The sequence below is a fragment of the Larus michahellis genome, chromosome W (genome assembly GCF_964199755.1).
Source record: "Larus michahellis chromosome W, bLarMic1.1, whole genome shotgun sequence".
NCBI lineage: Eukaryota > Metazoa > Chordata > Aves > Charadriiformes > Laridae > Larus > Larus michahellis.
Genome location: NC_133929.1, coordinates 9,799,538 through 9,812,902, shown reverse-complemented (window position 1 = coordinate 9,812,902; position 13,365 = coordinate 9,799,538). Strand labels below are relative to the sequence as shown.

Below are 13,365 nucleotides of genomic sequence, written 5' to 3'. Positions count from 1 at the left end.
ACGGAGGTGCTGGAGCGTGTCCGGAGAAGGGCAACGGAGCTGGTGAGGGGTCTGGAGCACAAGGCTTATGAGGAGCAGCTGAGGGAACTGGGGTGGCTTAGCCTGGAGTAAAGGAGGCTGAGGGGAGACCTTATCGCTCTCTACAACTACCGGAAAGGAGGTTGTAGCGAGGCGGGGGTTGGTCTCTTCTCCCAAGTAACAGGCGATAGGACGAGAGGAAACGGCCTCGAGTTGCGCCAGGGGAGGTTTAGGACGGATATTAGGAAAAATTTCTTCGCGGAAAGGGTTATCGAACGTTGGACCAGGCTGCCCAGGGAAGTGGTTGAATCACCATCCCTGGAGGTATTTAAAAGATGGGTAGACGCGGCGCTTAGGGACGTGGTTTGGTGGTGGTTTTGGCAGCGTTAGGTTAATGGTTGGACTCGATGATCTTAAAGGTCCCTTCCGACCTAGACGATTCTATGAAATCAGGCAAGGAAGGCAGGAGCCCAGCATGGCTGAGTAAGGACCTTCTGGTCGAGCTGAAGCGCAAGGAGGAAATGCGTAGGCGGTGGAAGCAGAGACACGCATCCTGGGAAGAATATAGGGATGGGGTCGGGAAAGCTAAGGCGCAGCTGGAGCTGAGTTTGGCAAGGGATGTGAAGAAGAATCATAAGAAGGGCTTCTACAGGTGCGTTGGTCAGAAAAGGAAGACTAAAGAAAACGCACACCACCCCCACCCCCCTCCGATAGGTAAGACAGGAGAGCTAGCGCCAACCGACATGGAGAAGGCCGAGGCACTCAAGGATTTTTCTCCTCCGTTGTCGCCGGCAATCACTGTTCCCGCATCTCCCAAGTCCCTGAACCTCAAGGCAGGGACTGGGGGAACAAAGTCCCTCCCATCGTAGGAAAGGATCCGGTTCGAGACCACCTGAGGAACCTGAACATACGCAAGTCCTGCACTGGGGAGGAACAACCCCATGCACCAGTAGATGCTGGAGGCCGACTGGCTGGAGAGCAGCTTTGCTGACGTGGGGGGCTCCTGGTGGACATCAAGTTGAACGTGAGCCGACAACGTGCCCTTGCCGCAAAGGCGGCTAAGGATATCCTTAGCCCGCTACAGAGGAAAGCAGGGTTTATACATGTTACAATACAGTTGTGTAGACCAATCAAATTGCTCACTATCCCCGGGGGTGCAGGGCACCAGAGACCACCCTTGGGCAGCTTTGGGGGCACTGCCTGTTTTTCTACGAGCCTCCTACCCAGCTTAGCGCAAATCCTATCTCGATCTGCGCCCCCCCCCCACACCCACACCCACAGCCCTCGAGCCACCAGTGCTGAAGACACGCTTTGTATTGTATTTTCTCCCAGGAGGCGCGCAGCTTAGAAACGTCTGCAATCCAAGCGGGGCTTGCAGGGAACAATTGAGAGCAACTTCTGTCGGTTCTGGGGAGTGTTCTGAAAAGTTAAGGCCTGCCCTGCCCTGGCAAAAGCAGTCCTTTGACTGGAGGGAGCAGCACCAAAAAGCCACAAGCACGTTTGGGGTGGAGTTGACGCGGTAATAAATAACAGTCAATAGTACTTGTAGCTACAACAGCCTCTTCTGAGACCTCGTCGCCCGCCCACAGGGTCGCAGCACTACACGGCACGGATCCCTCCGCGGACTGGCCCAACGTCTTCTCCCTCCGCCCCCAGGTCGGATCCCTCCGCGCCCCGAGGGCACGCAAACTCCCTGAGCCCCGCTAAGCACCAGGTCGACGAGGGCGGACCCGCCGGGGGGCCGGGGACAAGCGAAAACGACAGACGAGACAGCCAATCGAGACGCGGGATCGGCCGGCGGCCATCTGGCGGCCCAATGGGCGCCGCGGAGGGCCTGGCCGAGTGGAGGAAGCGCGGGGGCGACAAGGGGCGTTGTCGTGGCCGACGAGCTTATTGGGGCGCGGGCCGCCCGGCCTGGTGCCGCCGCCACCCGCAGTGTTTTCGGGAAGATCATCGGCAAGGCGCTTCCCCGCCAACGTCGCCTACGAGGACGAGGAGGTAGCCGCGGCTTTGCTCTGAGCGCGGTTCCTCCTCCCTCCCCCCGTCCCCCCCTCCCCCCGCGCTCGCAGGCACCCTGAGCCGAGGACCCGTTGCGCGGTGCCCGGGAGCGCGGCAGGGCGGGTGGCGGCCTTGCTGCGGGCGGGCGGGCGGGCGGTGGAGGGACGGGGCCTCTCTGGGTTGTGGCGCTCTCTACTGCGCGATCCCTATAACATCGCGCTTCTTCGGTGCGGCCCCCCCGCCCCCGGCTGCCGCGGCGCGTACTGGGTTGCTGGTGCTGGCCGGCTCGCCTCGGTTCCCAGCCCCGCCGTGTCGCGTGCGCGCGTGCGTAGAGGAGGGCCTCTGACGGTAAGGCACTTGGTGGCAGCCGCAGACGTTTGCCGCGTGATATCCCTTTGGCACTGCAAGTCGTGCAAAGTTTGCTGCCGAGGGATGCGAGTGGTCCTACCTCGTGTAGGACGACAGTCTTGAAACCTTAGATTAAGCGCACGCAGTCAGTCTCCTCGGGGATTCCAGGCGTATGTATGTAAACGGTGAACGTCTGAGTGGTGACCGTAATGAGTTAGTTCTGCGTAGGAGAAACGCAGGTCTTGATGTGCCTCCTAATAGCACTGTAGAGATTTCGCAGCTCTGCTGTGCTAGGCTTTGGTTCTGCGCCCCCAAACTGGATTGTTACAGCTTTTCTTATTTTTCTTTACCAAAAAAGTAAATCCAGAAACTCGTCATCCTTAGGAAACGATCGACCCGAATTAAAACGTACTGGAGGTCGCTAGTCTGAAGTACTGGCCCGCCTCCTTGCCCCCATCACCTTGCATGCTGAATCCCACTTCTGGAGGGGGCTCTGTAAAGACGTTGTATTTTTTTGTACAGAAAGCATTAATATCGCGTAAGAAAAATCAACGTTTCGGCTTGCGTTTGGGGTATCCGGTAGTCTGCTTCTGTAGGAGTTCAGTGGGGCATATTGATTTGCTTAAGCTATTATTACCTTTCTCTGAAGCCAATGATGTTTTAACTGTTTACTCTTCCTCCAGCGCCTTGCGTTCCGTGATCTTTCACCCCAAGCTCCGATGCTTTTCCTAGCCATGCCTAAGGAGGCAATTATGAGGTTATGCGAAGCAGAAGATCCTGGTGAATGTGTAAGTACTGTGGAAGCTTTCTGTACGCTAAACTGTACCTGTCGTTAGTTCCTAATTTAGTAGACTCTTTCCCATCCCCCCTTTTCCCCTTGATAGGGCACGGTAGGCTGGTTTGGGTTTTCTGGCGCTATAATCTTTTCTCTCTGGCTTGTAATGGAGCTGAGCTTTTTGACTGAAAGTAGCGATATAAAGCAATGCTCATCCCTGGGTACGTACTCCTGGTGCAAAATGCAGTGTTGTTTTGGAGCGCAGGGTGATGCCTACTGTCACGGTTTAGAGCAAGAGGAGGAGTAGTACTTCTTATAATACGGAGAAGAGGGCTTGGGGTTTTTGGCAGGTCGGGGGTGAGGAAGGGCAAAGCTGGTCGAGAGGTGCTGGATGCTTCGCTTTTGGCTATAAAAGTCAAGTTCAGAGACTTTGTAAACCCACGCAAAAGGCAGCCTGAAGCTTATTTTCCACCCGAGTTGCGTATGTTGCCTGAAGAGATAACGGGGGGCTTTAACCCGGAGACAAACTTAGCTTCTGTGGCTGTTTTGTAGTCCGTTACTGTCTAGCTTGAAAACAATTGCGTAGCCCTCTTTCTTCCCCCCCCCCCTACAGTGTGTGTAATCGGTCTTTGTAGCTTTGCTTGGGAAATGCCGGTTGCAGGCGGACAGACAGTAATTTGAAGCGCAGTGGTTGAATTGCTAGGAGTTGGCTAACTGGTTTCTCTGGGTGCTTCTCTGCTCTCATTCCTCCCCTCCCTGCCCTCTCCCCTTCTTGTGTGTGGCTTTTTATTTTACTTATTTATGGTTTTGTACTTCCTTCTCCAGCTTCTTGGGCATTTAATGATTGTTGGCAAGCAGCGTGCTGCTCACCTGGGCCTGACCGATGGATTCCGGATGGTTGCGGATGAAGGGCCCGAGGGTGGGCAGCCTGTCTGTCACGTACATCTACGTATTCTGGGTGGCCGTCAGTTGGGCTGGCCGCCTGGCTGAGATTTTTGCACCACAAGAGCTGCTGCACGTGTACAAATCGCCGCTGAATGGATTTCGTCTGTTGCCCGTCGATCTAGGCACTGTTGATGTCGAATGTTTTGTGCCGCGTGTCTGTGGAAGGTAATAAAAGCTGTGAGCAGCAGTTGCACAATAAAGATTTAGCATGGGGATCTCACCTCCGTCTTGTGCGTCTTACTGAGGGAAATAGTTCCGCAAGTTAAAACGGCGTCTCCCCGGAGTGTAAGTACGTGGACTGGGTCGGTCTGTTAACAGTGTTCTATAGATAGATAGTGATTTGGCCAGTCATTTGAAGCGTGACGCTGGGACGGCTTAGCAGTCTCCTGCGTCCTGTAGGAAGCAGACTCTTGGCTCTTTGGAAGCGGTACGCAAATGTACGTAAAGCCAGTGTAGGCGGCTGCTGCTGCAACACCTTTAGAAAATACTGTATGCGACGCTACAGGCATGCCATACAAGGGTGCTTTTGTGGGAAAGCCTCCGTCCTCTTCTTTGTAGCCGCCCTTTAAGTACTGGCAGACTGCGATGAGGTTCCCTCCCCCGCGAGCCTTCTCTTCTGCAAGGGAGAAGAGACCCAACTCCTTCAGCCTTTCCTCCTAGGGCAGGTTCTCCAGCCCTTTGGTCATCTTTGCGGCCCTCCTTGGGACCTTCCCCAGTCGGTCTGCGTCTCTTTTTTGAATTGTGGGGACCAGAACTGGACACGGCGCTCCAGGTGCGGCCTGCGGGGGTAGCCTGTGTGAGAAGAGGCCAGGGTCTGCCCTGTGCTGGACGCAGCTGGTGCCAGCCAGCTAGGCACTGGACTTGCCGCAGGCCAAAGCTGAGCGGCTCAGCGAAGCCGGGGGCGCCCCTGGGAAAACCTATTGAAGAAAGGGCAAAGCGCTGTCCGGGGCAGGTATTTCCCTGCTGCCTGTGGGTCCGGCCGGTGGATGTTTCCTGAAGGAACTTTTTCATCCTATTTTCTCCCCCTGTCCTGTTGAGGAGGGGCAGTGAGAGAGCGGCTGGGCGGGCCCCTGACAGCCGGCCGAGGTCAATCCATCACAAAGCCTAAAGGGCAGATTCCTCCATGTAGAAGTGTTGAAGGGGGTTGGTGCTTTAAGGAACGATAGTGACTGGGGTTTTGGAGACAGGACGTTTTGGAGACAGGAAAGTCGGGAAATCGCTGGGGATCCAGTTGCTTCGAGGGGGGGAAATTTCAAGAGAAAAAGCCTTCTTTCTGAGCAATAAGAGGCTCTTGTGAGCAGAGGGCTCTAGTCTCCCTTTGTTCTCACTTGGTAATGAAAGAGACAAGGCACCGGAACTCCTGCGTGCGAAGGGATGAAAATGTGCGGAGCCTGTTGGATGCTCTTTGTGTGCGCGTGTTGGAAACCCAGGAACAGCTATAAGGAGGTGGGTGTGAGCTTGGTTAACTTGGCCAAGCCAACCACGCAAAGCTGACCCAACCTCCCGCCCGCATCAGAACCAGTGCCACCAGAAAAGCACGTAAGGTGTTAGCAATTGGAGATCCCCTACTGAGAGGCACCGACGCACCCGTTTGCCGTCCAGGCGATTTCTCTCGAGAAGTCTGCTGCCTACCAGGGGCTCGCATCCGTGGCGTCGCCGAGAGGCTGCCGAGCCTGGTGATCCCTGCAGGTTATCATGTGCTCCTACTATTCCGCGTAGGGTCTGACGAGGCAACTTAGAACCCTCCAAAGAGACTTTATGTCCCTTGGAGCAATGTTAAAAGGATCAGGAGCACAGGTGGTGGTCTCCTCTCTCCTCCCAGTCAGAGGGAGGGGTCCAGGAAGGAGGAGACGAATTGAACAGGTGAATGCCTGGCTGCGTAGCTGGTGCCATACGCGAGGTTTTGGCTTCTGTGATCACGGGTGTACCTTTGAGAAGCCGGGTCTGTTGGGAGCTGATGGGATTCGCCTGACCAAGCGGGGCAAGAGGGTCTTTGCCAACAAGCTGGCCGGACTTACAAGGAGGGCTTTAAACTAGGCTCAGCGGGGGAAGGGGATGGAGTTCTGAGCAACAGAGAAGAGCCAGGGGCTGCTGATGCGTTAGGAACCAACAGGGGAACCCCTGAGAAATGCCGCAAAGGACTTGGGGCTTGATCCTCCAGAAAGGCGACACGGTCGGCAGCCCAACTGAAGTGCCTCTATACCACTGCGCGCAGCACAGGTAACAAACAGGAGGAGTTGGAAGCCCCTGTGCAGAAGGAGCAGAAGGGAGCTGGCAGCTCTTTCAGGACGTTTTTTCTTCGAGCACAAGAGCTCTCGATTCCCACGCGTAAGAAATGGGAAAATAGAAATTTGTCTACCTAGACTTTAGTAAAGCCTTTGACACCGTTTCCCACAGCGTTCTCCTGGAGAAACTGGCTGCTCGTGGCTTGGACGGGCGTACTCTTTGCTGGGTAAAGAACTGGCTGGAGGGCCGGGCCCAGAGAGTTGTGGTGAATGGAGTTAAATCCAGTTGGCGGCCGGTCACAAGTGGTGTTCCCCAGGGCTCAGTACCGGGGCCGGTTCTGTTTAATATCTTTCTCAACGACCTGGACGAGGGGATCGAGTGCACCCTCACTCAGTAAGTTTGCAGCCGACACCAAGTTGGGCGGGAGCGTCGATCTGCTTGAGGGTAGGATGGCTCTACAGAGGGATCTGGACAGGCTGGATCGATGGGCCGAGGCCGATGGTATGAGGTTCAACAAGGCCAAGTGCCGGGTCCTGCACTTGGGTCACAACAACCCCGTGCAACGCTACAGGCTTGGGGAAGAGTGGCTGGAAAGCTGCCCGGCAGAAAAGAGCCTGGGGGTATTGGTAGACAGCCGTCTGAATGTGAGCCAGCAGTGTGCCCAGGTGGCCAAGGCGGCCAACAGCATCCTGGCCAGTATCAGGAATAGCGTGGCGAGCAGGACTGGGGAAGCGACTGTCCCCCTGTACTCAGCACCGCTGAGGCCGCACCTCGAATACTGTGTTCAGTTTTGGGCCTCTCACTACAAGACAGACACGGAGGTGCTGGAGCGTGTCCGGAGAAGGGCAACGGAGCTGGTGAGGGGTCTGGAGCACAAGGCTTATGAGGAGCGGCTGAGGGAACTGGGGTGGCTTAGCCTGGAGTAAAGGAGGCTGAGGGGAGACCTTATCGCTCTCTACAACTACCGGAAAGGAGGTTGTAGCGAGGCGGGGGTTGGTCTCTTCTCCCAAGTAACAGGCGATAGGACGAGAGGAAACGGCCTCGAGTTGCGCCAGGGGAGGTTTAGGACGGATATTAGGAAAAATTTCTTCGCGGAAAGGGTTATCGAACGTTGGACCAGGCTGCCCAGGGAAGTGGTTGAATCACCATCCCTGGAGGTATTTAAAAGATGGGTAGACGCGGCGCTTAGGGACGTGGTTTGGTGGTGGTTTTGGCAGCGTTAGGTTAATGGTTGGACTCGATGATCTTAAAGGTCCCTTCCGACCTAGACGATTCTATGAAATCAGGCAAGGAAGGCAGGAGCCCAGCATGGCTGAGTAAGGACCTTCTGGTCGAGCTGAAGCGCAAGGAGGAAATGCGTAGGCGGTGGAAGCAGAGACACGCATCCTGGGAAGAATATAGGGATGGGGTCGGGAAAGCTAAGGCGCAGCTGGAGCTGAGTTTGGCAAGGGATGTGAAGAAGAATCATAAGAAGGGCTTCTACAGGTGCGTTGGTCAGAAAAGGAAGACTAAAGAAAACGCACACCACCCCCACCCCCCTCCGATAGGTAAGACAGGAGAGCTAGCGCCAACCGACATGGAGAAGGCCGAGGCACTCAAGGATTTTTCTCCTCCGTTGTCGCCGGCAATCACTGTTCCCGCATCTCCCAAGTCCCTGAACCTCAAGGCAGGGACTGGGGGAACAAAGTCCCTCCCATCGTAGGAAAGGATCCGGTTCGAGACCACCTGAGGAACCTGAACATACGCAAGTCCTGCACTGGGGAGGAACAACCCCATGCACCAGTAGATGCTGGAGGCCGACTGGCTGGAGAGCAGCTTTGCTGACGTGGGGGGCTCCTGGTGGACATCAAGTTGAACGTGAGCCGACAACGTGCCCTTGCCGCAAAGGCGGCTAAGGATATCCTTAGCCCGCTACAGAGGAAAGCAGGGTTTATACATGTTACAATACAGTTGTGTAGACCAATCAAATTGCTCACTATCCCCGGGGGTGCAGGGCACCAGAGACCACCCTTGGGCAGCTTTGGGGGCACTGCCTGTTTTTCTACGAGCCTCCTACCCAGCTTAGCGCAAATCCTATCTCGATCTGCGCCCCCCCCCCACACCCACACCCACAGCCCTCGAGCCACCAGTGCTGAAGACACGCTTTGTATTGTATTTTCTCCCAGGAGGCGCGCAGCTTAGAAACGTCTGCAATCCAAGCGGGGCTTGCAGGGAACAATTGAGAGCAACTTCTGTCGGTTCTGGGGAGTGTTCTGAAAAGTTAAGGCCTGCCCTGCCCTGGCAAAAGCAGTCCTTTGACTGGAGGGAGCAGCACCAAAAAGCCACAAGCACGTTTGGGGTGGAGTTGACGCGGTAATAAATAACAGTCAATAGTACTTGTAGCTACAACAGCCTCTTCTGAGACCTCGTCGCCCGCCCACAGGGTCGCAGCACTACACGGCACGGATCCCTCCGCGGACTGGCCCAACGTCTTCTCCCTCCGCCCCCAGGTCGGATCCCTCCGCGCCCCGAGGGCACGCAAACTCCCTGAGCCCCGCTAAGCACCAGGTCGACGAGGGCGGACCCGCCGGGGGGCCGGGGACAAGCGAAAACGACAGACGAGACAGCCAATCGAGACGCGGGATCGGCCGGCGGCCATCTGGCGGCCCAATGGGCGCCGCGGAGGGCCTGGCCGAGTGGAGGAAGCGCGGGGGCGACAAGGGGCGTTGTCGTGGCCGACGAGCTTATTGGGGCGCGGGCCGCCCGGCCTGGTGCCGCCGCCACCCGCAGTGTTTTCGGGAAGATCATCGGCAAGGCGCTTCCCCGCCAACGTCGCCTACGAGGACGAGGAGGTAGCCGCGGCTTTGCTCTGAGCGCGGTTCCTCCTCCCTCCCCCCGTCCCCCCCTCCCCCCGCGCTCGCAGGCACCCTGAGCCGAGGACCCGTTGCGCGGTGCCCGGGAGCGCGGCAGGGCGGGTGGCGGCCTTGCTGCGGGCGGGCGGGCGGGCGGTGGAGGGACGGGGCCTCTCTGGGTTGTGGCGCTCTCTACTGCGCGATCCCTATAACATCGCGCTTCTTCGGTGCGGCCCCCCCGCCCCCGGCTGCCGCGGCGCGTACTGGGTTGCTGGTGCTGGCCGGCTCGCCTCGGTTCCCAGCCCCGCCGTGTCGCGTGCGCGCGTGCGTAGAGGAGGGCCTCTGACGGTAAGGCACTTGGTGGCAGCCGCAGACGTTTGCCGCGTGATATCCCTTTGGCACTGCAAGTCGTGCAAAGTTTGCTGCCGAGGGATGCGAGTGGTCCTACCTCGTGTAGGACGACAGTCTTGAAACCTTAGATTAAGCGCACGCAGTCAGTCTCCTCGGGGATTCCAGGCGTATGTATGTAAACGGTGAACGTCTGAGTGGTGACCGTAATGAGTTAGTTCTGCGTAGGAGAAACGCAGGTCTTGATGTGCCTCCTAATAGCACTGTAGAGATTTCGCAGCTCTGCTGTGCTAGGCTTTGGTTCTGCGCCCCCAAACTGGATTGTTACAGCTTTTCTTATTTTTCTTTACCAAAAAAGTAAATCCAGAAACTCGTCATCCTTAGGAAACGATCGACCCGAATTAAAACGTACTGGAGGTCGCTAGTCTGAAGTACTGGCCCGCCTCCTTGCCCCCATCACCTTGCATGCTGAATCCCACTTCTGGAGGGGGCTCTGTAAAGACGTTGTATTTTTTTGTACAGAAAGCATTAATATCGCGTAAGAAAAATCAACGTTTCGGCTTGCGTTTGGGGTATCCGGTAGTCTGCTTCTGTAGGAGTTCAGTGGGGCATATTGATTTGCTTAAGCTATTATTACCTTTCTCTGAAGCCAATGATGTTTTAACTGTTTACTCTTCCTCCAGCGCCTTGCGTTCCGTGATCTTTCACCCCAAGCTCCGATGCTTTTCCTAGCCATGCCTAAGGAGGCAATTATGAGGTTATGCGAAGCAGAAGATCCTGGTGAATGTGTAAGTACTGTGGAAGCTTTCTGTACGCTAAACTGTACCTGTCGTTAGTTCCTAATTTAGTAGACTCTTTCCCATCCCCCCTTTTCCCCTTGATAGGGCACGGTAGGCTGGTTTGGGTTTTCTGGCGCTATAATCTTTTCTCTCTGGCTTGTAATGGAGCTGAGCTTTTTGACTGAAAGTAGCGATATAAAGCAATGCTCATCCCTGGGTACGTACTCCTGGTGCAAAATGCAGTGTTGTTTTGGAGCGCAGGGTGATGCCTACTGTCACGGTTTAGAGCAAGAGGAGGAGTAGTACTTCTTCTAATACGGAGAAGAGGGCTTGGGGTTTTTGGCAGGTCGGGGGTGAGGAAGGGCAAAGCTGGTCGAGAGGTGCTGGATGCTTCGCTTTTGGCTATAAAAGTCAAGTTCAGAGACTTTGTAAACCCACGCAAAAGGCAGCCTGAAGCTTATTTTCCACCCGAGTTGCGTATGTTGCCTGAAGAGATAACGGGGGGCTTTAACCCGGAGACAAACTTAGCTTCTGTGGCTGTTTTGTAGTCCGTTACTGTCTAGCTTGAAAACAATTGCGTAGCCCTCTTTCTTCCCCCCCCCCCTACAGTGTGTGTAATCGGTCTTTGTAGCTTTGCTTGGGAAATGCCGGTTGCAGGCGGACAGACAGTAATTTGAAGCGCAGTGGTTGAATTGCTAGGAGTTGGCTAACTGGTTTCTCTGGGTGCTTCTCTGCTCTCATTCCTCCCCTCCCTGCCCTCTCCCCTTCTTGTGTGTGGCTTTTTATTTTACTTATTTATGGTTTTGTACTTCCTTCTCCAGCTTCTTGGGCATTTAATGATTGTTGGCAAGCAGCGTGCTGCTCACCTGGGCCTGACCGATGGATTCCGGATGGTTGCGGATGAAGGGCCCGAGGGTGGGCAGCCTGTCTGTCACGTACATCTACGTATTCTGGGTGGCCGTCAGTTGGGCTGGCCGCCTGGCTGAGATTTTTGCACCACAAGAGCTGCTGCACGTGTACAAATCGCCGCTGAATGGATTTCGTCTGTTGCCCGTCGATCTAGGCACTGTTGATGTCGAATGTTTTGTGCCGCGTGTCTGTGGAAGGTAATAAAAGCTGTGAGCAGCAGTTGCACAATAAAGATTTAGCATGGGGATCTCACCTCCGTCTTGTGCGTCTTACTGAGGGAAATAGTTCCGCAAGTTAAAACGGCGTCTCCCCGGAGTGTAAGTACGTGGACTGGGTCGGTCTGTTAACAGTGTTCTATAGATAGATAGTGATTTGGCCAGTCATTTGAAGCGTGACGCTGGGACGGCTTAGCAGTCTCCTGCGTCCTGTAGGAAGCAGACTCTTGGCTCTTTGGAAGCGGTACGCAAATGTACGTAAAGCCAGTGTAGGCGGCTGCTGCTGCAACACCTTTAGAAAATACTGTATGCGACGCTACAGGCATGCCATACAAGGGTGCTTTTGTGGGAAAGCCTCCGTCCTCTTCTTTGTAGCCGCCCTTTAAGTACTGGCAGACTGCGATGAGGTTCCCTCCCCCGCGAGCCTTCTCTTCTGCAAGGGAGAAGAGACCCAACTCCTTCAGCCTTTCCTCCTAGGGCAGGTTCTCCAGCCCTTTGGTCATCTTTGCGGCCCTCCTTGGGACCTTCCCCAGTCGGTCTGCGTCTCTTTTTTGAATTGTGGGGACCAGAACTGGACACGGCGCTCCAGGTGCGGCCTGCGGGGGTAGCCTGTGTGAGAAGAGGCCAGGGTCTGCCCTGTGCTGGACGCAGCTGGTGCCAGCCAGCTAGGCACTGGACTTGCCGCAGGCCAAAGCTGAGCGGCTCAGCGAAGCCGGGGGCGCCCCTGGGAAAACCTATTGAAGAAAGGGCAAAGCGCTGTCCGGGGCAGGTATTTCCCTGCTGCCTGTGGGTCCGGCCGGTGGATGTTTCCTGAAGGAACTTTTTCATCCTATTTTCTCCCCCTGTCCTGTTGAGGAGGGGCAGTGAGAGAGCGGCTGGGCGGGCCCCTGACAGCCGGCCGAGGTCAATCCATCACAAAGCCTAAAGGGCAGATTCCTCCATGTAGAAGTGTTGAAGGGGGTTGGTGCTTTAAGGAACGATAGTGACTGGGGTTTTGGAGACAGGACGTTTTGGAGACAGGAAAGTCGGGAAATCGCTGGGGATCCAGTTGCTTCGAGGGGGGGAAATTTCAAGAGAAAAAGCCTTCTTTCTGAGCAATAAGAGGCTCTTGTGAGCAGAGGGCTCTAGTCTCCCTTTGTTCTCACTTGGTAATGAAAGAGACAAGGCACCGGAACTCCTGCGTGCGAAGGGATGAAAATGTGCGGAGCCTGTTGGATGCTCTTTGTGTGCGCGTGTTGGAAACCCAGGAACAGCTATAAGGAGGTGGGTGTGAGCTTGGTTAACTTGGCCAAGCCAACCACGCAAAGCTGACCCAACCTCCCGCCCGCATCAGAACCAGTGCCACCAGAAAAGCACGTAAGGTGTTAGCAATTGGAGATCCCCTACTGAGAGGCACCGACGCACCCGTTTGCCGTCCAGGCGATTTCTCTCGAGAAGTCTGCTGCCTACCAGGGGCTCGCATCCGTGGCGTCGCCGAGAGGCTGCCGAGCCTGGTGATCCCTGCAGGTTATCATGTGCTCCTACTATTCCGCGTAGGGTCTGACGAGGCAACTTAGAACCCTCCAAAGAGACTTTATGTCCCTTGGAGCAATGTTAAAAGGATCAGGAGCACAGGTGGTGGTCTCCTCTCTCCTCCCAGTCAGAGGGAGGGGTCCAGGAAGGAGGAGACGAATTGAACAGGTGAATGCCTGGCTGCGTAGCTGGTGCCATACGCGAGGTTTTGGCTTCTGTGATCACGGGTGTACCTTTGAGAAGCCGGGTCTGTTGGGAGCTGATGGGATTCGCCTGACCAAGCGGGGCAAGAGGGTCTTTGCCAACAAGCTGGCCGGACTTACAAGGAGGGCTTTAAACTAGGCTCAGCGGGGGAAGGGGATGGAGTTCTGAGCAACAGAGAAGAGCCAGGGGCTGCTGATGCGTTAGGAACCAACAGGGGAACCCCTGAGAAATGCCGCAAAGGACTTGGGGCTTGATCC

At 55.8% G+C, this 13,365-nt stretch overlaps 2 protein-coding genes across 2 annotated transcripts; both read left to right on the top strand.

The window, feature by feature from the left end:
• Nucleotides 1-1,889: 1,889 nt before the first annotated feature.
• LOC141735642 (adenosine 5'-monophosphoramidase HINT1-like) lies at nt 1,890-4,303 on the top strand (the record flags this gene model as incomplete). Its single annotated transcript, XM_074568693.1, is given in 4 exon segments — nt 1,890-1,985; nt 1,987-2,016; nt 3,048-3,152; nt 3,965-4,303. Coding segments are annotated over 4 exon segments (396 nt in total), but the record flags the coding sequence as incomplete, so codon positions are not given.
• Nucleotides 4,304-9,014: 4,711 nt separating this feature from the next.
• Nucleotides 9,015-11,428, top strand: LOC141735641 (adenosine 5'-monophosphoramidase HINT1-like; the record flags this gene model as incomplete). The annotated part of the gene is given in 4 exon segments (XM_074568692.1): nt 9,015-9,110; nt 9,112-9,141; nt 10,173-10,277; nt 11,090-11,428. Coding segments are annotated over 4 exon segments (396 nt in total), but the record flags the coding sequence as incomplete, so codon positions are not given.
• Between the last annotated feature and the right edge of the window lie 1,937 nt (nt 11,429-13,365).